Below are 25,972 nucleotides of genomic sequence, written 5' to 3'. Positions count from 1 at the left end.
AATACTAATGGTGGTAAAATCAACTGGATGAAATAGGCCTAGTTATAATTTATAAATACTGTATGTATATTATCTAATTTTAACCATTAAATAGTTACTAAGCATACATTACCCTTGATATAATGGTACAACCCACCATTAAAAAAGAAATCTTAGAAAACTAAGATATCTTAGGCCTACATTACGCAGTTTTACTTCAAAAGTATAGCTTAGATTTTATATAGAAAAAACGTCACCATTTACATAAAAAAGAGGAACCCGGAATTGTTAGCGGCAGCGCGTGACACGTGCAGCTCAATAGAGGAATGTGTCAACATTATTGGATATACCGCTTAAATTGTTAATCGTTGAATTACCGTTTGTAGACATTTCTCTCATTTCAATCTGTTTTAATTGCACACATAATTCGAAACTTAAAAGAAATGTTTTTAATTTGATCTGAAAAAAATAAATTTTTAATTTGATTGATTTTTGTTTTGATGTTTTTGACTTGTAGTGACCTAAACATATGTTCCTTTAAAGTATTAATACAGTATTAACTTTTATATGCATATTCTGCTATAACTTATTTATAAAACTTTGTTTTCGTTCTTTTCTGCCGAATCTCACTAGAGGGGAGTCACAACTGTAGTGACCTAAACTTATGTTCTGTTAAAGAAGTGAAGCCTTATATTAATTTTTATATGCATATTCTAATATTTCTTTCATGAATAATTAATTAGTTCCTTTTTGACATTTGTGTGCTGCGTAAGATAATTTGTATACAATGGTCATGTTGAGAATTAAAACTCTTTCATCTTCATTCCGGTGAAAACGTGTAATGACCATGCAGAGTCACTAAAGACTCAATACGACTATCAAAGTCATCTGTCTGTTTCACTCCGCGGACGGGGAAAAAAAGAATCTCCGCGCGATTGATCGAACCCTCTTCCTTGGATATTTGGTCAAACAATTAATTAATAATGCATCGCACGTTTGTTGAAATTTAATAGAAGTACTAAAAGAACACCAAATTAAAAAAAAAAGATAAGCCTACTTGTTGAACCTAATAGGAAAAAAAATAATGCTGCTCGGATTAACTGTATATACCCATTTTTGTCAAAAATTAATAAAATATGCACATTTTATAAATTAACGTCAAAATTAAAGATTTGCAATACAAGTTGGGTAACAATGGATATCGTATATGGGCTTTCATTTTACACCAAATTTATTCTTCGAAACATTTATTTATATAAATATATAAACACAAAAATTACACTACAAATATTCATTTTGTATATAAAAATAATCAATTATGCACATTTTCCAACAATATTAGCTTAAAAATGTAAAATTTTCAATACAAGTTTGGTATCAGTGGATAGCATATTCTATGGGCTTTCATTTGATACCATACATCTATTGACATCTTAAAGAACAATATAACCCAAAAATTTATGTTTTGAAATTTTTTTTGGATCAAAGGTCAGTAGGCCTATAAGCATTTCATTTTTTGGTATACTGTAGTTGTGTTAAAGCAAATATAAATATGTGTATTCTTAACAATTTGTAATCAAAAGCAAATCTCTATGTCAAGTAGTTGTCGAGGTATAAGAACCACACATTTTAACCTTTGACCCCGATTTTGGGCATGTTCGTCCCCGGATAGCAATTCTGGCACACATCCCATGTTGTTCCTTGGGGTCAAATTATCCTATAACAGTTAAGATGTTCTCTCCTAAATTAAATGCATACAAATCTTACTCAGGTCCTAGACTAATAATACCCGTTTTGGACAATGGTACGCTCTGTATTATAATCGCCATTTACGCAATGGCTGATCAGCACCAATGAGCACAGTACCAAATAAACACAACTCTTGGCAATGAATGGATGAATAACAAATTGGGCATAAAGCAATTTCGTTTATGAATGAATACAGCTGTCAGATATGAGTTTATCTGTTAGTATTTGAGTACATTTCGTACTTTTCTCATTCGAGAGGAGCGATTTTGAAATATCTGTTACTTTTTCAAAGATGGACTGAAATATTTGATATTAATATTGATATTAATACACATTTGTTTATATTGGAAAACATGCATACGCATAATAACAAATATCAAGAAACATGAAAAAAAGTAATAGTGATTCTTTAAGCCAGCATCTTGGTAAGTTACCATACTTTTTAATTATTTGTCTCAATTTAGGTTTGAAATACATAATAAGACAAGTATCAGTAATATGGCTATACTGTACATTCAAACAACAGAAAATACATTAGAAACCATGACCCATAACATACCGTATATAATATCTATTCTTATTTATTTTCAGATGGTTTAAAAATATATAACTAGTTTAGGTAATCAAAATTATTAATATTAAAAATATTACCTCATTTTACCGATTTAAAAAAACAATTAATCCCACTATCCGACGGATGCTAAAATGTAGTATGCGACTGACAACTATTGCGCAGCTTTAAATCTTTACTGAAACAAATAATTAAATTTTTATTTTTCAAGTTGGATATTAAACTACTTGGTAGTAAGAATATTTATATCTGTCTTTCCTTTAGGCCTACTAATTAAAGTGTGTCTCAATTATTGTCAAAATCAATGAATTATTCTGTCCATAGAAGTACAATCTACTCTCCACACATGGTCCATACACTAATAACAATTAACATGTTATGAACAACATTTAACATGAATTAAATGAATCATGTTTATCGAAATTCGAATACAGTATTCCTGGTGATGGGGGGGGGGGGGGGGGGGGGAGGGGGTGGGAAAGGGATCTGGAGGAGGATCACTATCTAAATCTGCCTCTGTTTTGTTTTGAATGTTTATTATGGTGAAAATATGTATTCAAACAAATATCATTTTTTTAATTTATAGTGAATAACGCCACTGTAACATGGAGGTTATACCGGACCATGGTTGGCCAAATCTGCTTTCAATTATAAAATCAATGGTGTTGAAATACTGAATTGTATTTGTAGATAATCGGATTGTCGAAAGTGAATAATTTTCTGATGAAATCGACAACAATCAATATACATTACTGAATAAAGATGTCATGATTTTTGAATAGGCTATTCCGGTATACATTTTAAAATAAGGTATATTTAAAAGATAATGAATGTGGGCGGAAAAACAGATTTTCTTTTTAAGAAAAATTTGAAGGAAATTTTGCTGCATGACGTTCAAGATCTTTTGTATCGTTTAAACGATTATTAGTCGCGTGTAACGCGATTCTACAGCTCACTGTGTCGGTCGGTCGGTTGGTCGGTCGGTCGGTAAACACTAACTTGAGCACGCGACTGCAGCCATCTATATGGCCTTGTTTAATTGTTTACACAAAAAATAGATAAATGAATGCCTTATAAAATACACATTAAAAATAAGGGGGGAAAACCAAATTGTTCGTATGTGTATTTGTATTTGTAGATAATCGGATTGTCGAAAGTGAATAATTTTCTGATGACCTATTCAGTATTACGTTAAAAAATTTCAGCGCTCGTATTGTGTTACTGAACTTAAAGTTATTTACAGTAAGCATGGATTAACAAAATAATTTCTGTATGCAGTAAGCACACTCAATTGTTCTCTAATACGTAGGCCCTATGAGTCTTCATGAGAATTGTAATGGGTATAGTTCATTGGTGAGAAAAGAGAAACCAAAATGATCCCAACACGCAAATGAACGAGGACACAATTCCTTAAATTTTACATTGAAAATGGCAAATGATGTTGAAATTTCCATCAATAGAAACTAACAAGAATGCTTATAATAATTGAAATTTAATGAAGCAAATAATGCGTAAATATAAAACAAAAATTGAAATTGTTTGAAGTAATTTAACTGTGGAAAAAATAAATCTTATTGTGGAAAAATGGTATTGTTGTAATTAAATTGCCAAAAAGGTACAATGCAAATATGCTTCAGGGTATAGAATAACTCCGTTTTGTTGGAGTCTTTTTTCAGAGTATTATACTTACCGTATCAACGGTTGAGAATTAGATGTAACTACACTACACTACACTAGATTTTTAATACACTTTCATTAGAATTCCCACCGTCAAACAATATGAAGTCAAAGTCAATGTGATTTAAAAAATACAAAGCACAGAGATTGTTCATCATCCACCTTGGGTTAGTCGGAAGTTTGATGTAAGTAGAACACGGGGAACATGTATCGAAATATTCAAAGACTTGAATCTTGGAGACGGAATGCTTTTACTGATTTGACGAATTCTCCAGGTAAGAAAAAACCAGAGAAATGCATATCTTATTATGAGTCAACGTCAATGGTCGAAATTGTCTCTATAGGCCTACCTACATGTAACTAGCATTATAGTTATAACCTGGCACAGTGTACTCTTTATTTGACCATATAGAAATAACGCAATATTATACAAGTGTTTTTAAAAACTGGCATACATATAATAAATAATAAACTATAGGCCACTCCGAGACCATCATTCCTACATAAAATCACGCCCCTCCTGTTGAAATTTTTGTGTCTTAATGCGTGTAATGGGTATGCATTTACCTACAGAACCAATGCTTGATTTCGTGGTTCAAGTCTTAATTAGGATTTAATAATAATTCGCTGTTTTAATAATAATTTGCGACTTGACTCTGAATCTGATGGTTCTCATTGTTTGACAAGGTTGTATGGAAACTGTGACCTGTGACAATGAAATTATAATAAATACAAAGGTAAAACCATTTCAGTTAGGTCACTGCACAATTTGGCGAAACTTATCCTGTTACTACTACTAGTACTCTACTTCTTCTTGATGATGAACATTTGTGGCAGTATTCTTGAAATCTAACCTCAATTTTGCAGTGCAGGTTATATACAGTAATCTGCCTTTAACCACATCAGGGCTGTGTGTTGTTGCACTCTGGAACAATTTATCTTTAATAATGTTAAAATGGTTCAATTGAATAATGTTACTATTTGTGATTCTTGAATATAATATTAATTTTGTAATGTGTATTAAATTTCGTCTATCTATTTTTTATTTTACATAGATAGTACACAGTGTGATATACCAGAAAGCTTCATAATTATTATTATTAGACTTACAGTACAACTCCTTCTTTGAAGAGAACACTTTTTTTCTTTCTCGTTTCTGTGTCAGAAAAATTACGAATGTTCTTTTTTTTGGATAATACAAAAGCTTTTGATAATTTACCGCATCGCATTCTTCTTTCTAAACTAACAAATCAATTTAATACCACCAAGAACCCATTCTGTTCTTTTTTTTAAATTCACAACCATTCACAAAGATTTATCTTCCAGTCTCATCTGGTGTTCCACAAGTCAGTGTTTTAGGCTCTTGTTATTAAATTGGTTAATGGATATATAACATTTCTACACCTTTTAAATCTTGTGCTTTATTTGAAGATGACACAGCCTACACTCCATTGATGTCTCACTTGACATTGTCTCATCAAGGTACTCATCCAAAATTCCTCTCCTCTATTTAAATTGGTTTTCACACTCTCATATTGGCATTAATTTTTAACCATATTCTGACTTGGAACAACCATGTTCAGAATTTTGTAACTTGTGCAAACAGAGTGCTTGGGTTTAATTCAAGTATTGCCAGTTGTAGGCCATGTTTATTACCTAATTTAAACTATGATACTTGAATTCATAAAATGACATCGTTTCTCTGATTGTAGAAAATGTCTTCTTTTGTCTCATCTTTGTTTGGCCAAACTGACTGTTCGTGAAAACATTGTCATCTAGACACCCAATAAATTAAGATCCAACTGTCTTCTCTTTCTGCCATCCAAGGATTCCTTCGACTTTAGCTATAGTACCCTTTCATACTTCTCTCGAAGACTACATTCGTCACCCTAAACAATCTGAAATTCCACATTTTAAACTCTTAATCTTGCTTTTTCTGTTTTTTTCTTGTTTATACTGCAGCTGTAAATAGTTTATGTAATCTATATTTTTTAATATTTTAATTACGATTATTTATGTAAACTGAGATGATACGTAAGGGTAATATACTTACTGTAGCCTACGTTACAGCGATCCCGATAGAAATTCTAACTGTATTTTGCGGATAGAATGAATACATATAAATAGTTATATTTTATACCGTTTAAAAATTAGCTAAACATAATAGTGAGGTCCTTTATGTTATGCTTTATATTTTACGTATATACAAAACTATCCCAATGTTTCGTTTCTTTTTAAACGTTACATATGTTTAGCAATTTACAGCCTTAAATTTAAACATACTGTAGTTTTAATACTGCATAAAAAAACCTCCTTCCTATTAAAAGTCTCTGAGAAATTCTTTTTGTATGAACATTTGTGTTTCATTGTTAGGCCTACTAAATTCATTTGTCTGTTATAGACTTCCGACAACACGGAGATTCACAGTCGGGTATAAACCAAAGAGTAAACCGTATGGCTCCACAATCGACCTGGTATTGTCGACTCTGATTATTTGATATCCTTATTTGTTCCATTCATTCTGCATGAGTTCAGAAACTCATTATAGCCATTGTGTTGTTTATATTAACACAGAAATTCAGCGTGTTTGTTGACACCAGAACACTTCGATATGGATTTTCACTGCGTATTTCAATCAATATTTGTTATCAGTAGTGTTGCTAGTTGGTTGAAGATGAGAATTCGTATTTAATTAACATTTTTTATGATTTTGAAAATCATAATTTTTCATTAGGAATTATTACCAATCTCCAATGCTTTTGACGCTATTGATTATCACAACATTCTTTTATTCAAATTGAATCCATGGACCTGTATTACATCTTTACAAAAGTTACCTTTCCAATCGTGTCCAATGTAACAAGTTTTGCAATTCTATCTCTAATTCCAATTATATTACTTGTGGCATCCCCCTTGTCTCTTTACTTGGTCCCCACTCCTATTCATTTAATATATTAACGATATCTACATTTCTTTCCTTTACTTAATTTTTGTTTATCTACAAACATTATTTAACACTACCAAGGCACATTAAAACCATGTTATCTTAATACCACCAAAAAACTCTATATTATTCATAAAAAAATGTAACCTGTCCTGTTTGGGACTCCGCAGAACATTGACCCTTCTTTATGTCACATGGAAAACACAAATAAATGAGGTTTTTAAAACAACATTTCTTATTTGTGTGTTTTTTGTAGTTTATCATAAAACAAATTTCCAATTTATGATTTTTTAAATGAAATATTCGGCAATAAAAGTTTTTAAATTTAAATTAAAGCCATTGTATTTACCCGAAATATATTTTTCTTCTTTTCTATCTGAGTTACTAACATAGTCTGGTGTAACACATCCCCTACCAAAAGAAGGCTATCAGAGAATTATATCTGGAGCTCAAACACTGTCCCGCTAATCAAATCTGTTCTTGATTCTTCACTTTATCAAATTTATCAAGATTAATCTTATCCAAAAAATGTCTCTTGTTTTCTCTTCCATTAAACAATTCCTGCCTAATCATCTCTGCTATTCATTACCTGCAATCTGTCTCTCCATCACACACATGTCTTGAGCTCTATTTTCTTTATATTTATTTATTTATTTATTGTGTAGGCCTATTCATTTTATTTATTTAGTTATCTATTTTTTTTATTTTTTTTTTTGCAATTCATTTTCATTTCTTTTGTAAAGGTTTGCCCAACACAAGATGTTGTTTATTATCTTTCCGGGCATCTGCATTCATTCTCATATTCAATCCTTCTATCATTACATCCTTTTTTTTTTTAAATCACTGTTGTCATAGTCTGTAAATAAATGAAGGTCCGTTCATTTCGGACGCGTACTTTACACAAAAATCATTCCTCAAGGCAAATGGTGAGTAAAGACGAAGAGACTAACCAAGTAAAAACATTCAATTTTGCAAAACTCATGAACTATAGCAGACGCTTCCGGTTCATATTCGCCTCTCAATACAAATAGATTCCGAACAAGTTTTTATACTCATCTGCCATTAGAGCACTGAATGCGTGATGGCCTTTTGGATGTGGATTTGCATTGTTTTTCTGTTTTGTTTTGTGGTTCATTTAATGTATTAACATTATGTAGGCCACTGGCCCAATTGTACAATAATAGATAATTAATACATACATTTAAATTTAAGTAGTAACAGCAAGATAATTATGTCTTCTTTTATATGTGAAAAAGGAAAATCTTACCAAGTTATTGATTTTTTTTCTCTTTTGGTTGTTCATTAGTAAAATAAATCATTTGAACGAGCGCTGTCTGATAAAAATAGAAGAAAAAAAATGACAACATTATATTTTATTATATTATACGGTAATGTGTAATTATAGAGGTATAATGTATGATATTGTGTTTATTACAAAATATTTGAAAACAATTGTCACTTGATTCTAAACCACACCAGCTGATATCGTACGTAGATCAGTACCGACTGTTTGTAACCTGTTCATATTTCATTGAACGAATACAATTAATTATTGGAGTTGAGACTAGTATGAACTAGTATTACAATAACGTTTATACAAATGTATTGATTTGCGATGAATGGAACATTCCAATCTCTCAGTCACAGTATTATTTGGTTTAATACAAATAGGTACATTTATGAGTCCTTGAGGATAAACTTAAAACCTTTAGATAGTATTGAAATACGTTGACAATACTGTAAATACGTAACCATTTTTGGTCGCCAATTTAATCGCAAATGTCAAAAGTTTGAACTCATTTGTGACAAGTTTCTCTTTCATTGTACTGATTTTAGTTGACTACATAAATCACCGTGTCTATTTATTCGTTTCTGTAACGATAATGCATTATAGTCATGCGGTACGTACATTTAAAAGAACAGTTTTTTTACGCTGAAATTACTGTGTATTCGAGAATCATCTGTGGGCACGACCTAGATGGTACGCGAGCGAAGCGAATAATGTAGTACGTCGGTAGTGTAACTTAACATAACATAATAGTAGTACAAGTACTGCATTGCAATAATGCTCTTTCAGATTCGACAATTGTCGATACTAACCGCCATGGAGGGGTTGTGGGTTGGGAGTAAAGAGGTGGTATCAACATGACCGAAATTTGTACTGGGAAGGTTTTAAAGATGTATGTCTCCCAAAACATGAAAAATGAAGATTATTTAAATCAGACTTTGAATATGTTATTTTGACAAAATAACCTAATAAATGGTTAAATTCAACCAAAATCCATTGGCTGGCAGCCAATTAGACAATACTTTGCTTTAAGTTACAGTTTTTTCAGGTAAATATTTTTGTTTAGATCCAATTTTTTATCAAAGTGGATAATATGTATTGTAGATGGAGAAGCATTCTATATACTTAAGTTTAGTTTTATGGTTTATAAGTTTATTTATATGGATGATATTTCCGAAATAAAATGAAATTGAATTGAATTGAATTGAATATGTGACATTAAAATGACATATTCAACAAACAAATATTAACAATTATTTTTCAGGGGGACAATACAATTTTAAATTACAGTTATCTGGTAGGCTACTGGGGGAGAGGTCCCGCTCTGGGGCGGGTGTTTCTTTTAGAGGAGAAAAAGATAGACATACTATTGACCTATACATACCATCTCAAATACATACATAATAATATAATTTGACAAGCAGCGAACTAAGGTGTATCGTGTTTTGTAAACTAAAGTTAATAGGGTACAGGTACAATGTAAAGCAATATGTGTTCTACTTTACTTAGCTCAGAATTTAATGTGTCAGTTAAAAATGATAGATTTAGTTACAGCAGGGAAGAGTGAAATTTCACTCTTATCTGGGTACAGTAATTAAACATAAACTGGCTTTATTGAAAATAATAACTGCTCTCGTGTTTAAATTTACTAAGCAAATATCACTAAACACAGTCATGTGTTGATATCTGTTGGCGTCTTACATTAAATACAGTAATGTGCAGGATTAACGTATGAAGTAGAGCGATGAACGACATTGAGCGCAAAACTGTCGAAAAAAATGATTTAGCAGTTTCTATCTGTTTTCTCTTGCATCTTTTGCTTTCATCTACACCTGCCCTATAGACCACATGACACCTTTGGGACACAATCAATTTTCAATCAAAATGAAAAAGGAAATGATGTAGTATACAGAAATGATATCGGATCTCAGCATAAGATTTCCTGTGTTATTAGCCTAAATTTTTAAAAATAAATTTGTTTTGTTGAAATGACGTTTATTGAGTATCATAAATACTAGTTATAATTTGTAAGTAATACATATATAATCAAAACTATTTATTTGTGTAGGAACATGTTCGAGTTGATTTTACTTTTGATAAAATGATGGTGTCAATTATTTCTAGATTGTATATTTTAAAATAAAATAAATTTCCAGTTTTATTTTGTTCTTGCAAACTGATTTGATTTTAGAGGATTCAATTTTTATTGATTTTTTTTGTACGATCAGGTAAAATAGGTATAGTATAATAGTTTCTTGCTTCGTGTATTAATATGATAATAAATAGCTTTCATGGGGAATACAACACACAAAGAGATAGATTATTATTCAATTATTATTTGTATTGTACTATTATAATTGCAATAATAATATAATTTATAAAAACGTTTTTATTAGGCCTAAACCATCTTGCAGACGATGATGGAACTTTTAAGAAATCAAACTACGTTTGCCCAAACCGTGGAGTACGAAGCTCAAGATTTGAAAATAAGTCTGGAGTGTCTGACGACTTGTCGTACTTTCAAGAAATGCCAGAAATATGTGACGTAATATTTATAGTTGGAGATGAAAAGGAACAAATTTGTGGAATTCGCGCGATACTGGCTGCTCGAAGCAGGTGAGTAAATAAAAGTGAATAGTAGAGTAGCATAATTACATTGCGTTGAATATTCATAGGTCTTGAGCAGGTCTAGCAGCAGCTGATGCCGGCATTGTGCCTGCATGACCCGTTCTGACAGAAAACCATACCGTGCATTGTAATAGCATATTCCCGTCACACAGGGCTGTGATGTGGAAATTTAATTTTTTACAGGTTTGAAAAAGAAAACATTTTATTAATTTTACTAATTTATACTAATCAACCCAATTTTTTTGTACAATAATAGTACAATAAATTGATTTTCCACTTTAAATGATATATATGCTTCATAAAGTATTAGTAAGCAAACTAAAAGTGTCATAACTGGTACATATTTGGAATAAATGATGTAATGTTAGTTTTTAAAAACCCTTAAAATTAAGAAAAAATGTTTAGTTAGGATTCCCGGTGACCTATGGTTACTGTTTTAATTGATCAGCGATTCGACTGGAGGAAGCCATGCCTTCATAAAACAATTTATAATATAAATTACGAGAAAAAGTTAGGACCATTTTCAAATTTCTGGTATTATTTTGTTTAATAAAATAAATTTTAAGGTTTAAAATGTATAGAAAAGTTAATGTGAACAAACTGCTAATTATTTTTGTTATCGTTGGATCTAATTTGATACGACTTTGATTGCCGAGGTTTACCTCTATATGAAAGGATTACACATGTTTGGTTCTGTATACACCTTAATTATAGTTTAATTATTATAAATACCAGTACGATTTTCACATTTTACTTTTAAATACAGAGTTTTCCACAAAATGTTATACACACATTGCCGTTCGGATAGCCCAAAAAAGAGAACTAACATGATGAGAAAATTGCGAAAAAGTGGTAGTACTGAAGAATTTGCCGAAAGTAGCCATCCTCGTACCGTTGTAATAAAAGAATTTGATCCAAACGTGTTTCATCAATTAGTCGAGTATGTCCACACAGGATGTGTAACTTTGCAAGCAGAAACGGTCATTGGTAGGTATAATTATGTTATGAAATGTCGATTCACACAAAATAGTGAAACTATAGATTCTGGTCTACTATCCATTGGACAATTATCCCCGGACAATCACCACTCTAGGACAGCTATCCATCAGACGACTACCCATTAGACACTATCCACCTGGACCCTCTTGGGCAACCACCTCTACACTATCAAATTTATGTGACAAAAGAATGTGATATGCCCATCCCTATAGACATGATGATGACATATCTCTACCATACTTGAGCATATCACTACCATATTTGGCCACACCTTTTGTGTCAAATTAGTTTGATAGTGTAGACAGAGCTTTAGTCTCACTTGTTCAACATATTTTGAATATCATTGCTGTCTTTATAGTCAAATTATTTTGAATTAATATTTAGACTTAGACTAAAGACTTTTAGAGATTTTAAATACATATTTTCTAATCTTCTTATGAAATTATTAAGGGTAAATATTTTTTATAAACAAATACGGTACGGTATGGTATGCTATCACTGTCATTATCATTATTTGAAGCACTGTAAAATGTCTATCAATATATTATTCTAATATTTTGTAGGATTAATGAATGCAGCTGATCACTATGGTCTAGACGAACTCCGCAGGGCTTGCATCGGATTTATGCATTGTTGTATAAACGAAGATACTGTATGCACGATTCTATGCTCAGCCGAAAAATATATTCAGTATAAGTCTACAAAATCTCTTGTTCAAAGGGTACTTTAGTCATTACTTTATTTAGATTGTTTGTTCACTGTCAGCTATATTAAACTTAAACTGTGGATCCATGAATGCTCTGAATTTTAAACATATTTCAGTGAATGTTGATAATATTAATATAGGAATGAACACACACATTTTCCTAATCAGAAAGTGGGATATGAGCTACATATATTTGTGCATAATGTACAAAATAACTGAAGTGTTTGATCATTCAAACACATTGTATATAACGTCAATTTGCAAAGAAAAAATACATGTAAAGATAATTATCTATCTAAAAATCTATATTTGGTAATAGCGTCTTTATAAATGTTTTTATTACAGGCATTAGAATTTATCGATGAAAATGGTGAAGAAGTTTTAAGTTTACCTGGCTTTTCTTCTTTACCTGAACACGTCGTTCGGCTGATTTTATCACGCGAAGAATTGCGTGCTGAAGAAGTGACAAAATTCTACGCTGCCGTAGGCTGGAGCAGGCAACTGTGTAAACGAAGACCAGGAACAAAATTGAAAGAAGCCATGTCACCGTTTATAGGTTCTATTGCATGGCACTTTATACCTGCTTCTGTACTAATGACAGAAGTAAAGCAGTGTGGTGCTGTATCAGATCAACAAATCATGAACGCCCTGGCTTTTCAGGCTGATCCAAACTGCGTATCAGAAAATAAACTTACAAAGACCCTAAGCACTATTCATTTACCTCGGGACTGTGATAGCAGTTCAATGAATACCAGTCACGTTACTTGGGAGGATGAACAGGTTTTGAATAGCGACATATCGTGCGCAATGTCGACGTCTTCAGATTTGACTGATACGAGTAGTTCAGGAGGAAGTTTTGGAAAGGGAGATCAGAAAAATGGACGAGTTCTTGAAGTTTGATAGAATCACGTACTCAAGCTGTATGTCCTAACTCTAGACTGCAATGTTACTGTATATCTATTTAGATTTCATTTAAGTTAATAAAAAAAAACCACAATAATACACAATGTAACATATATCCGTGATGATGTGGTGCCCTGCAATTTGCGCTATATTAATTGAACTTTATTATTGTTATTATTGTCTTTATGTCAGCCGTAGCTCGTGCAAACTCTTTAGATTTATAAATTTTAGTTTGTCCTCTTCGGAAATCCAGGCTTTGAACTGCAACATTCTTAATTGTAGATCGTAGGCCAGTATAGGCCTACTGATATAAGATATACATTTTAGTAATAGATGATTTAATTTATATTGTTTCTAACAAGACGTGATTGCGATAATAAGCCATGATCGGTTGTTTGATACGAATGTAATAATTGTGCACCATCCAAAATTATTTTAATTTTCAGTTTAGTAAATTTTAATAAATATTTAAACAGATGGAAATTCGCTTCCAAATAGATTTACATACAAGAAATATAATTGTTGTAACTTTATTTCGTTAATTAAGCAATGTTTTCACGACTAATTTAAAACAACGACATACTGTACTACATAAAGCTACATTCACACTTCTTCTTATTTCATGGAATGGAAGACGGCGCCGTGTTAAATAACGGCAATGTGAATGTAGCTTTAGGTATAAGCTCAGTAGGCCTACCATATTGGTTTATTTCTTGAAGTTTGATAGAATGACCTATTCAAACTGTATGTCCTAACTCTAGACTACAATGTTACTATATATCTATTTAGATTTTCTTTGAGATAAAAAAATACACACATACTCAATGTACCATACATCCACGACGGTGATATTATGTACAGTTTAATCCAATAAAATAACAAACCTGTATTAAACTATTATTCTAACTTCTCACAAAATAGGAACCTCCGCAAAATAACAATATGTAAATCGTTTCAGTAATTTTAAGATACACATTTAAAAATGTTAATATAGGCCTAATAGTCTGCTCTTTTGAGATGATTTCTAACTACTTAATTGAGTCATATACCAATTATACCCAAATGGTCCATTAATTTCAATTTCTATTTATTTCCACAATATAACAACATATATTATAATATACAATAACATTATGATAAAATGGTTAGTTACTATAGATACACTTATGATATAAATAGGCCTACAACAAAAGACGGGATTAGTGAATGAAAACTGTGAAAGAGAAAAAACTAGACAATCTTTAACAATCGGAAGTAGGCCATTGAACAAACGTGGAAATGAATTAAAGATATTATAATGACCAGTATTTGTTCTGGATACACTACGTACAACCTCTCTATTGAAATATACATTTTCTTATACAATTCTTAGCGATAAAAGTAATTCCTAAAAGCAAAAAATCTGTTTGAAGACTGCATCAAACAAAGACGCTGAAGACGAATTTCATAAGGAACAGTTGAATAATTATTTTGTACCATGGGCTTAACAGCGTAGGTGATTTTTTCAATATTCTTAACGTATTGCATAGGCCTAGAGGGTTTAAATATATTCAGAAATGGACGAGCTATATTATTATATTGTTTAACAATAAGTTTGGGATTACATTGGGAACACATCCAACTGTTTTGATTATAAAAACAATCGTCTTCGATTCTTTATTATTAATTCGAGATAGGCCTACGTGAGACCCCCAATCAAGTTTAGATGACAGGGTGACTCCAAGATATTTGAATTCAAGGCTTCATCGACGGTAACGTAACGTTTAAAAGTTTAATTTTACTCCTAGTAAACTCCTAATTTTACACTTCATATTTAATTTCATCCTAATTTATTGTTATATTATATTGTTTTCTTTTTGAAGAGTACATATATCGTTAGGCGATCTAATTACACGATATAAGAGGGTGTCATCAGTGTACATTTAAATGAAGAAGATAAGAAAGCATTTAGGTCAATAACATTATAAAGTATGGGTCCTAGTACCGAACCACGGGGGACCAGAAAGCACAGGAGAAGAAGGTGAAAGGTAAAAATAACCTTCTGAGAATGACCTAGCAGAAGATGAAGAAAAGAAGCAAAATGGTCCCACAGATACCGAAACCTTTGAGTTTTCAGAGCAATAATGTATGAAAACTGCGTCAATACATGAACGCCCTTTTACAAAATCATGTTGATTGGACAGAACAAGACCATTGTCATACAAATATAGTCAACTTATTACATATAAGTTGTATTGTGATTGGTGATTTCCTCATCTTTACCGTCGTTTCACTTTAATTATTTCATTTTCAGTATATTACCGGGCGGTTTAAAATTGTTATATATAAAAATATTACGGGTATGTCTTTATTTTTAGAGCTTAAAAATAAGCTCTAAAAGTACTGGTCCCCCAATGCAAATAAAAAATGACGGCGCAGAGCATAGTCTGGAATTTCTCATTTTGATATGCACACAAATTGTTTAAAGAAATAGACAGCCTGTATGGTAAAACGAAACAAAATCTGGCATCCCAAACATTTATTAGATTGGTTGCCGTTCATGCATTTGACAATATTGATGATTTTACTCCGGAAAACTAAGAAGGAGGAAGGGTCCCATCATTAAACTTGGTCATAAGAAACAAATTAGAGCATAATTATGGTTCATGACATTTTGAGCGTTTCAAAATGTTTACATTTTTTGTGCACAGCACGTAAGTAATGCAAAAAGTCCGTTTGCAGTTGATTTTTGTTCTTCATACCGACCACGGTACGCTTTCATTTCCATGAACTCCAAATGTAAATTAACAACACACGTGCACTCCCCAATGGGCAATTTAATTAATTTTCCCCTTTTGTCGTAGACAGAGCGCATCTCACTTATCTGTACTAAATTTTCTCTCAAATTTTAATTTGATCTTGCTCAAACAATTATCTTTCTCATGGGTTACGACCATTTTCATGTTGATCATGTCTATCGCGTAATTTCATCTACACCGTATATTTGAATATCTTATATCTGACCATCATATTACAAAAGCTGTTTGATATGAATTTATGTAAAAATGGTGCCTGAATTTGAATTTAAAAAGTAGTCTTTTCATCTTTTTCGTCAGAGATATACAAAGTTAAAGGAGCACGCACCACGCTTCTACAAGTCCAATTGTCTTCCGCATATTAATATGATTTTGCTCAGACAATTGTCTTCCGAAATTGACACCTTCGTGTTTGATTGTATTGTGACTACATTGTATATAAAGTATACTGTACTATTGGTTTAATCAAGGACACTGAGCTCGCCTTGCCAAGATAGGATTGATGTCTCACTGTGTTTTGTACCCCCTTTTTCCACACATTTAGATTTTAAACACGTAGTTACATGTTTAGCGTGTTTAAAACCTAAACGTGTTTATAGCTATGTTGTTTTCCTCCACTCGTTTAGCAGTCAACATGTCACTATTATGTTCAGTCAACATGTTTAGGTACATGTTTAGCGTTGAGTGCATATGATTTTACTGTGGCGGAAAAAAGCTCCACACATGAGCGCCACACATGGCAAATTAAACACGTTTAAAACGTAAACGTTTCTTTATTTTGCTCCACATGTTTAACAATCAACATGTTACTGATTTGTTGAGTTGGATACAGTCTACATGTTTAGAATGTATCCAGAACCTAAATATGTTCATATCTAAACATGTTTAAGGCTAAATGTGTGGAAAAAGTGGGTAAAAATAGATGTTTAAGATCTAAACACTATGTTTACAGTATCTGTATATTCTATAAAACATATTAGGCACATAAAGCGTATGCATCAGGTCATAGGTTGGCATCATCAACATTTTGCAATCATATTTTATTGTACGCGTATGATGCGTTTGCGCGTATTTAAAAAAATTAAATGTCGGGAAAATTATCTTTTATCACAAGTATTACCTTAATTCGTCAAATTGACGATTAAAATCTAGTTTTGTTTTGTTTCTCTGTAACCTGGTGGTGGTGGAGTAGCTTGAAAATGCGTATAACTGTGCTGTTTACATTTTGAATCGTATAACTTTTTATTAGACTTTCGTTGAGGTCGAGCGTACGAAATAGATTTCTGCTTGATGTCTTGTAGTTGACGTAACCTTCGGAGATGTTGTTGTTTTGCTTTGAGTTCTTCAGAAAAATCCGAGTCGTTGCTCTCAGAGGAACCAGCATCCGGGTCATCTGGTATGCTTAATACATCGTCATCTTGTACAAATTGTGTATTTTGCCTGGCGGAATATATAGGCATACCATGTTGCTTCTCGTTTTGAGTTTTCATATGATTTTCATTTGATTCGTTGGCCTGACTACCGTGTGAGTTTTGTTTATCCATTTTATTTACTCTTCGGGACGTACTACGTTTTGAAACTAAACGATTCCTTTCAGACCCGTAGGTGGTATTGAACGTGTTTGTATTTCCGTTTGTAGAGTAATCGGATTGTTCTTGTCTAATGTTATACTCATCGTCATCTGACGTACTGAATTGTTGGTCAATACCGTTTTCCTGATTATAATAAGTCTTACGATACCGTCCACCATTTTGTGGTGTAAACAAAAGATTGGTATTCTTTTTCTTTGATTTTCCTTTTCCTTTCAAAGACTTTTTTTTCACCTGACTTACCAGTACATCTGCATTACTTGTAGCATCACTGTACTGTGCTATTACAACGTCATGCTCGTTTGGGAGTTCAGCATTATCCGAATTGGTATCTTGCTTATGTGATTTGTACGTCTTTATTTTTGACAAAACAATTTCGTTAGAAATTATGTCAGGTAGTGACGGGGACACACTTGGGACAACTTGCGCCCTCTTCTTTAACCTTCTGGGTTTCTTATCAACAACTGGAGATCGAGCATCTGGAGAGTGATTTAAGACAGTTCCCGGTATCCTGGGTGGTTTGAAAAATGCTGGATTTCTAGGACCTGATTGGTAGACATACATTTGTTCAGACGACAACTTTGTGTTTAATGTTTGTTCGACTATAGATTCTTGTTTGATGTTGTGCTTCAGGTTGGCTTTAGCAACCATAAGGCGTTTTTCGAGGACATGCTGTCTTTCCACTTGTTCTGAAAGATTACGTTCTACTTCCAATATTTTGGACTGTAGTCGCTGGGAATAGCTACAAGAAATACAAAGATAAAATGTTTAATGATGGCGAGGGTCCAAAATTTGACTTAAATAATATAGCACTTAGGTGGTAGGTCTATAAGATGTTAGGTTACGGCGCTTAAAAGATTACGAATTCGAGTTTTGAGTTCTCAGTATATCTTTTCTTATCTTTTATAGTTTATTATTATGAATTGTAATAACGTCTCACTGGTTTTTTTAACAAGACGTAAGGTATAATTGCAAAAAATTCCAAATCAAACAGACCGCTGATCTTATTTCGCCAACTACAACGGCTATCATTGTAGGAATTTAAGTTACTAAAACAATCAAATAGAAATTAAATTCACAATTAGAATACAATCAAATTTGAAAAATACCATGAAAGTACAGACATCTGAATATCATGTAGACGGTTCCGGGTTCGAATATCGGCGGCTTTTTCTCATTCTTACAGATGTCCTCATTTAATCGTTTTAAATTAATTTTCAGTAGGCCTATATAGCCTACGATATATAGGCAAAGAATACATTTAAACCGCTCGGCGATATACTGAATATTAATTCATTTTGAAAACAATGATAAAAATGAGGGAGTCATAACATACAGTATCTGAATTTACGTAAGGGCAAATTTCGGTAAATCGCGCTTAACATTTATATTTTTTACTCAATGGTATAGACAGTTTGTACATACTTTCGGTATGGATTTTAACACCTAATGAAAACCAGTAAACTAATTAATTTTAGTTAGATAATTACATTTTAAAAGATGGCTGGGAATATCAGTAAGGGGGGGGGGGGAGTGATAAAGACCGAATTGAGAAGGTGCTGGGTAGAGAGCGGGGAAAGTAATTGGTTCGCTGTGCAAACACTCTTTCCACAGCGAACGGCTTGCCGATGTGTTCCATGCTATATTAGAAGACACCTGCAATCCGTTATAAGTGGTAGGACGGTGAACGCGCAGACGAACCGTTACCAGTATTCGTTCTACCCAGCTGGGATACGACATTATAACAAAACACTTGTTAGATAGTTCTTTTTTCCATTTATATTTATTGAAGGCAAGCCAAGATATGAGCACTGTAATTTCCATTATATTGGATATAAAGGAATCTGTATCTGAACATTCCAATCTCTGGAGTGCCAAATTCCCTCAGACGTAATAAATTAGCGACCAACGAACCAGGACTCATGACAGAAATTCGATCCAGTTTGTTGGATCTGTGACTTAGTTGGTTAGAAAAACGCCCCGCCCCTTTTAATCCCCGTCGCTAAATTTTCAATTCTTCTCAATTATTTTAGTGAATTCAAATCAATTATTGTTTATTTTGGTATGCAGATATTCGTGTTTTTTTGTGTGTTTTTCCGCGAAAACTCTTATTAAGGGGATAATTTTGTTATTTCAGATAGTGTATAGTAATTGTATATGTATTCGAGAATCATCTGTGGGCATGACCTAGATGGTACTATACTATACTATATATGGTACAAATCTTTAAAATAACGCACCTTGTTAATGTTGGTCTCATCTCCATTTCAACATCTAAATCGCTAGTGAGTAGCTCATAATGGAACTCATGTAATTTTGCAGCATTTTTCAATTCCATTATATCTTCCTCGGTAGATGATAACGTCTTCTTTAGCTCTACGTACAATAATGAACCATTTTTTGATCGAGAAATTTTGTTGAGAAGCTCAGATTTGGTTTCATTTAATTCCGTTAATTTAACATACACGTTGTCTTTGATGTCTTTAGCCTTTTCTACATCAGATGAAAGACCATCAAGGCGATTCTGGCGTTTTAATAAGTCACTTAACTCTTTTTGTTGTCTGATTAGTTCCTTTTCAAGCGTACCTATGGTAGCAATTACTTGTTTGATTTCTTCGAGTAAGTGAACAACAGAACTGTACGATTCATCCACGTCACAGTGTTCAGATGAAACTATCTTAGCGGATTGTTCGGAATCTTGATCCGAGTCCACGATACTCTTCTCTTGATCACTGTTCTCATTATTAAACTCCAAGCTATCATTGTCTTCATCGTCACTACTACCAATATTGTTGCTATCAACTATTTGATACCTGTCTTCTTCAACAATATGTTTTGTTTTCAAATCGCGAATGCCTTTATTTTCTGTTTTCTTGTGGCTTCTATCAGCATATATATAACCCATCTCCACGTTTCCTTCTCTCATATGATTTGCATCTATTAATTTTCTGTTTCTTTTTTTCTTGTGTTCATCACGAAATCTAATAGCTGTGTCATCATGGTCTTCGTCTTCTTTTTGTTCACTATTCATTGCAATGTCTTGCTGTCTGTGCTTTGAATTCCAATACATTGCAACTTTCTCTTCGCTGGCTTTACTTTTGTAAATTGCAGGTTTCTCTTCGTGTTGTCTTTCTTCTCGAATCGTTAGGGCTTCTGTTTCGATGTTTTGTTCCAAGTACATAGTGGTAGACGGCTCTCTCTGTCTTCCATCAGGCTTTGCTGCAGCTGCATGCATTTTGTGTTTTGTGCTGCGTGAATGTTGTCTATATTTTTCATCTTGCAATTTTCTATTGGTATCGTTTTCAATAGAATCAATTTCTTGAATTCTAATTCCCGACGTTTTATTTTCTATCTGTTCATCATCTGAGTTGTTTTTCTCCAATTCTTTAATCAGTACAAGAGATCTACGGCGTTTTGGCATTAATGACATTTCTCTTTTAAACTGCTCTAGCTTCTTACATAGTTTATCTGAATTAAACCACCATTTTCGAGCAAGTTCAACGGCTCGAATACTTTTATTTATGATATCAGGCACTAATCTTAGCATATACTCAAAGTTTTTACTGCTATCGTACAGGCGTAATTCTCGAAGGGTATCAGGGTCAAAAAAGTTTGTATCTATTTCATCACTTGCCATCAGCTTTTCCCATCGATAATTTACATGATGTATATTCTCGATGGTATCACGCATTTCATTACATTCACTGTTCAATTTGTCTGGCATGTCATAGTCAATGTCATCTTCATCATCTGTTATGTCTGAATTACTTTTGATATTTGATAGGTTGTCACTTTTTACCTTTGACATACGTTTTCCACCCTTACCAATCATCTCTGGGACGTCATTTAGAGCAACTGGATAAAAGAATTCAAACAGAACAGAGTAAATCTTTTCGGTAAAGTCCCCCTTAAGGCGGCGCAAGGTTGCAATAGTCTGAAAAAAGTCATCAAAATGCTTGACTAGTTCACTATCACAGATGTCAATTCCCTTTTTATGTTGACGATTGGCTTCACGTTTCACAAGTTCTCGTAGGGCACCGAGAGACGTGACAATTACGTTACTGGGAACCAGATCTCGCAACATGTTGTTGTGTGTTGGACTAAAATAAGTACTTTTAACATCATTGATACATTTCTCAAAGTGTGCTAATTGCTTGTGCATCATTACATTTTGTTTTTGTCGAGTTGCGCCTCTCATATGATCAGGATGGGTCTATATAAGATAAAATTAATTAATTAGTTAATTATTAAATATTCGTGGGTGAAACATGGGCCTACTTATCTATTACACATGCTTTGTGGTAACCGTCATAAAAAATTATTCAATTATCAATTTACATTGATAATTGTTGGATCATTCTATATATAAAGTCTTATACGAGACAAATATACAGTATATGCATGCATGAGTAATGCATATATTTATAAGATATCTCAGTCCTTTTATTAACGATGAAAATCGAATGATATAATTCGGATCACGCTCAGTCAATTTTAATCAATGTAAATCAATAACAAGCACCATCGTTACTATGGAAATATTGAAAATGAATATTTGCCATTTCATCTATGTTAGTTACTGTATACGTTGCCATAATTAAATTGTACTAAATCAACTAATTACATTTTAACCAGTACTGTAGTAGATACAGATAAGTTTATAATATTAATAATAATAATAATAATAATGATAATGATAATGACTCAATGATAATAATAATAATAATAATCTAAATAATAATAATAATAACATAAATACATAATAGTAGACCTACTGCATCTCAAAGTTGAGGAAAAAGACAATAAGCATAATAAGTAACCACACAAATAATATAACAAACTCACAAAATAGTCATCACTCATTTTGCGTTGAATCCCTGATCGGTATGGTGACCACGAAATACTACCGGTATATAGGCCTAAGACAATCGTATTGGTTTCGGTTTTGGAGTCCAGTTCATTAGTGTTCCGCCTGTTGTGTATTTCTCAAGTATTACGTCTTCTAATGTCAATAACGTTGCCACTGGTAACGTACTAACATAACGTTGATATTATGAAGTTGCCCATGACAGCTTATGCATGAGCGCTTCTCAAAATAATTACTTTATAGGATAAAGTACATTTACGTAGTAGGGTAAACATCTTACAAATTAGCAATATTATTGTATTAATAACAATAAATTAATAACAATACCAACAATAATAAACAAATAACAGAATAATAATAACAAACATATAGATATAGACAAACTTGGTACAGCAGCAAAAGCCTGAAAAATGTTGTAATTTTGCATACAGTAGGCCTGGTTTATCACTGATTTGTTTCGAAATTTTCTGAGGGAATTGTAGCAGACTTAATATTTCATTCATTGTCATAAATCTATTTATTTGAATAAACGTATATTCTTCGAATCAAATTGTAATTTTGTCCTACTGCACGCATTTATATAGGCCTACACATGGTTTATCAAAATGATCGCAATTGTACTGGGAATCACTATTAGCGGCCAAAATGGAGTAAAAATTCCGAATTTTTTCCAATGGCTCTCACTGAAGAGTTTGGGTTACGAATAATGGGATATCAACATAACTGAATTTGTATTGGGAAGGATTAAACTGTTATTTAAATCACCCGAGTGCGGAGTGTGCTTGATAGTGGGGGTGGGGGTTGAAGGTTGGTAAATCAAGCGAGATACGGGCGTCTGGGCATAATGTTATTAAAAATGATTGGAATTGTAGTGTGAACACTATGAAAATACCTGACATGGATAACGTTCAAAATAGACAATACTGCGAAAATTGTAAATGTGAAACTTAAACACCCAGTAAGAGTAAGTAACCATTTTGAAAATAGAGCCATTTCGATGCCATTCCATTAATGAGATTTCATTTTTCTCTTCTCGGAGGTTTAGTCAGAATCTTTTATTAGCGATTTCGTCCATATAACTCATGGCATCATAACCCTAACCCTAACCCTATTTCTAAATGTTTGACTATAGTCATCTGCCCATATATATATTTGTATTTAATATCTAGTGTTCACTTTTCTGTTATATTAAGTACACACAGTTTTATAATAGACTTCTGTCTGTTGTAAATTTGTCTTGTTTATGTTGTCCACCAGCGTTTCGTATATATGGGATCCTTATGGGATGGCCCATAGAGAACAAAAAAATCCGGGATTTTTTTGTTCTCTATGGGCCATAGGCCTACTAGCTTTGTAATGGAAATGGAAAAACATTTGGTCCCAATAAGCTGGCCCATACAGGAAAAAGTTGCCTGTACACACAGGATTCTAAAATGGATTTTTTCTAAATGGATTTTCCCGAATAACCCTCTAAGGACCCTTTTGTGCTACGGCCTTGTATTATAAATTAATATGGGGTAAATAGTTCATGAACTATGGAATAAAACTAAATGGGCACCCTTGATCTTTAAAGAACATTTATGGATTTGCCCAAATGAACCCAAGCGCCGATCCTTCTATATGTGGGGCTACAAGAGACCATATTAGAAATACTGTATGTGTGGTGAAAATGTGGGTTCATAGAGATATGTCCATGGAATAAATCTCCCTGTGCACCCTCGATCCTTGAGGAACATTTATGGATTTGCCCAAATTAACCCAAGGGCCGGTCCTCTATGGATAACATTAAGCCCCATAATGGAAATTTAAGGGGTGACACTGTGGGTTTATATCAAGGCCCATGGAATAAAGCTGCCTGTGCTCTCGATCCTTAACGAACATTTTTGGATTTGCCCAAGTTTACCCAATGCCAATGGCCGGTCCTCCATGGACATTAAGCCCATAATGGAAATAAAAGGGGTGACAAAGTGGGTTCATATATACAGGCCCATGAAATAAAGCTGCTGTGCACTCTCGATCCTTAAGCGTGGTTCCCACTAGCGACGCAACGCAAGGACGTAACGCAACGCAAGTGAATTGACCAATCACAAGCGATGGCTTATTTGTTTGTGATTGCTAACTGTCTATAACTTCGCTTGTCATTGGTTAAAACGCTTGCGTTGCGTTTACGTCCTTGCGTTACGTTCTAGTGGGAACCAAGCTTTAAGGAACCCATATGGATTTTGCCTAAAATGAAACACAGCTATTATTCTATTTAGAGATCCTTCCTTGGGTGCAGGTCAAGTCGGCCCCAAACCGTCTCGGCCAAAGTCAAATCGGCCCCACGTCAAGTCGGCCCCAAGTCAACTCGGCCTCAAGTCAACTCGGCCTCAAGTCAACTCGGCCTCACGTCAACTCGGCCAAAAACTAATCGGTCAACTCGGCCACAATAAAGTATGGAACGCAAAAAGTGCTTAATATTATTATGATTATTACTATCCACGCTTTAAAAAAAATGAAGAAATAAGAAAAATACTCATATAAAAAATGATCTCATTGCCGATATGAATAGAAGTACCCGCGTGTTACAAAAACACGTGCAGGTACAGCATTTTAGTAAATCGAAGACGTAGGCCTACGTTCCACCATTTGGCCATAGAAAACATGATCGTAAGTAGTATATGGAGTAAACCAGGCCTAAATATAATTTCATACCCCCAGGGCAGAAGTATTCCAGGCCCATATGGAATGTCATATCCCCAGGGCATATTTCATATTTTCTATTGTTTAATTTCCTGCTATTGTATTATTAATTAGTGAAAGGTCATTCTTTGTTGGGGTAGGGGTTTGTTATTGTTATTTTGGCGGGGTTTTCGTTTTGGCCTGGGTTATATTTGTAGTTAGTGATGAATTTGTATTTTAAAAAATTAATGAAGGTAATTCTTTGTTTGAGGATTGCTATTGTTTTTTTTAGGCGGTTTGACCATTTGTTAATTGTTTTCAAAATGTTTGCTTTATTGCATCTTTATCCCTAGTAGTACTACCCCATAGTCTCTCTGGAAATAAAGTTTGGGGAAAAAGCTTATTTTATGCTTATAAAATGCATATCAAAGCCGATAAATTTAAGTGTGCCGAATCGTCTCAGGGCCGAATCGTCCCGGGCCGAATAGTCCCGGGCCGAATCGTCCCAGGGCCGAATCGTCTCAGGGCCGAATCGTCCCGTTACCAAATATACAACTTGTAGCCCGGCTACCCCTCTCATCTCCTTCATCAACACCGGTGGGTACACCCTCATTAG

At 33.2% G+C, this 25,972-nt stretch overlaps 2 protein-coding genes across 3 annotated transcripts; one reads left to right on the top strand and one right to left on the bottom strand.

Annotated features, from left to right (window-relative positions):
- Positions 1-1,841: 1,841 nt before the first annotated feature.
- LOC144840171 (serine-enriched protein-like) lies at positions 1,842-13,911 on the top strand. Of its 2 annotated transcripts, none has more exons than XM_078695887.1 (5): positions 1,842-2,153; positions 10,623-10,824; positions 11,603-11,823; positions 12,399-12,556; positions 12,887-13,911. In XM_078695887.1, exons 1-5 carry the CDS (start codon positions 2,114-2,116, stop codon positions 13,439-13,441), a joined length of 1,176 nt encoding a protein of 391 aa, XP_078552013.1. In that variant the 5' UTR covers positions 1,842-2,113; the 3' UTR covers positions 13,442-13,911. The 2 variants fall into 2 exon arrangements, with proteins under 2 accessions (XP_078552013.1, XP_078552012.1); XM_078695886.1 differs by lacking the exon at positions 1,842-2,153 and adding an exon at positions 4,057-4,251.
- Positions 13,912-17,110: 3,199 nt separating this feature from the next.
- LOC144839197 (uncharacterized) lies at positions 17,111-22,780 on the bottom strand. Its single transcript, XM_078694512.1, has 3 exons — positions 22,674-22,780; positions 20,069-22,041; positions 17,111-18,570 (listed from the first exon to the last, which is right to left on the bottom strand). Exons 1-3 carry the CDS (start codon positions 22,689-22,691, stop codon positions 17,388-17,390), a joined length of 3,174 nt encoding a protein of 1,057 aa, XP_078550638.1. The 5' UTR covers positions 22,692-22,780; the 3' UTR covers positions 17,111-17,387.
- Positions 22,781-25,972: the final 3,192 nt, after the last annotated feature.

This window comes from Antedon bifida, chromosome 4, assembly GCF_963402885.1.
Source record: "Antedon bifida chromosome 4, ecAntBifi1.1, whole genome shotgun sequence".
Taxonomy (NCBI): Eukaryota; Metazoa; Echinodermata; class Crinoidea; order Comatulida; family Antedonidae; genus Antedon; species Antedon bifida.
The sequence above is the reverse complement of the archived record's forward strand: the minus strand, read 5'-3'. Positions and strand labels throughout refer to the sequence as shown.

Excerpts from the sequence above, each read along its gene's own strand:
- LOC144840171 (XM_078695886.1), top strand. The coding sequence starts at position 4,182 with ATGTATCGAAATATTCAAAGACTTGAATCTTGGAGACGGAATGCTTTT. Across the intron at positions 10,825-11,602 it reads ATACTGGCTGCTCGAAGCAG|AGTTTTCCACAAAATGTTAT; the intron begins GTGAGTAAATAA and ends TTTTAAATACAG. Across the intron at positions 11,824-12,398 it reads GCAAGCAGAAACGGTCATTG|GATTAATGAATGCAGCTGAT; the intron begins GTAGGTATAATT and ends AATATTTTGTAG.
- LOC144839197 (XM_078694512.1), bottom strand. Across the intron at positions 18,571-20,068 it reads ATGAGACCAACATTAACAAG|CTATTCCCAGCGACTACAGT; the intron begins GTGCGTTATTTT and ends TATTTCTTGTAG.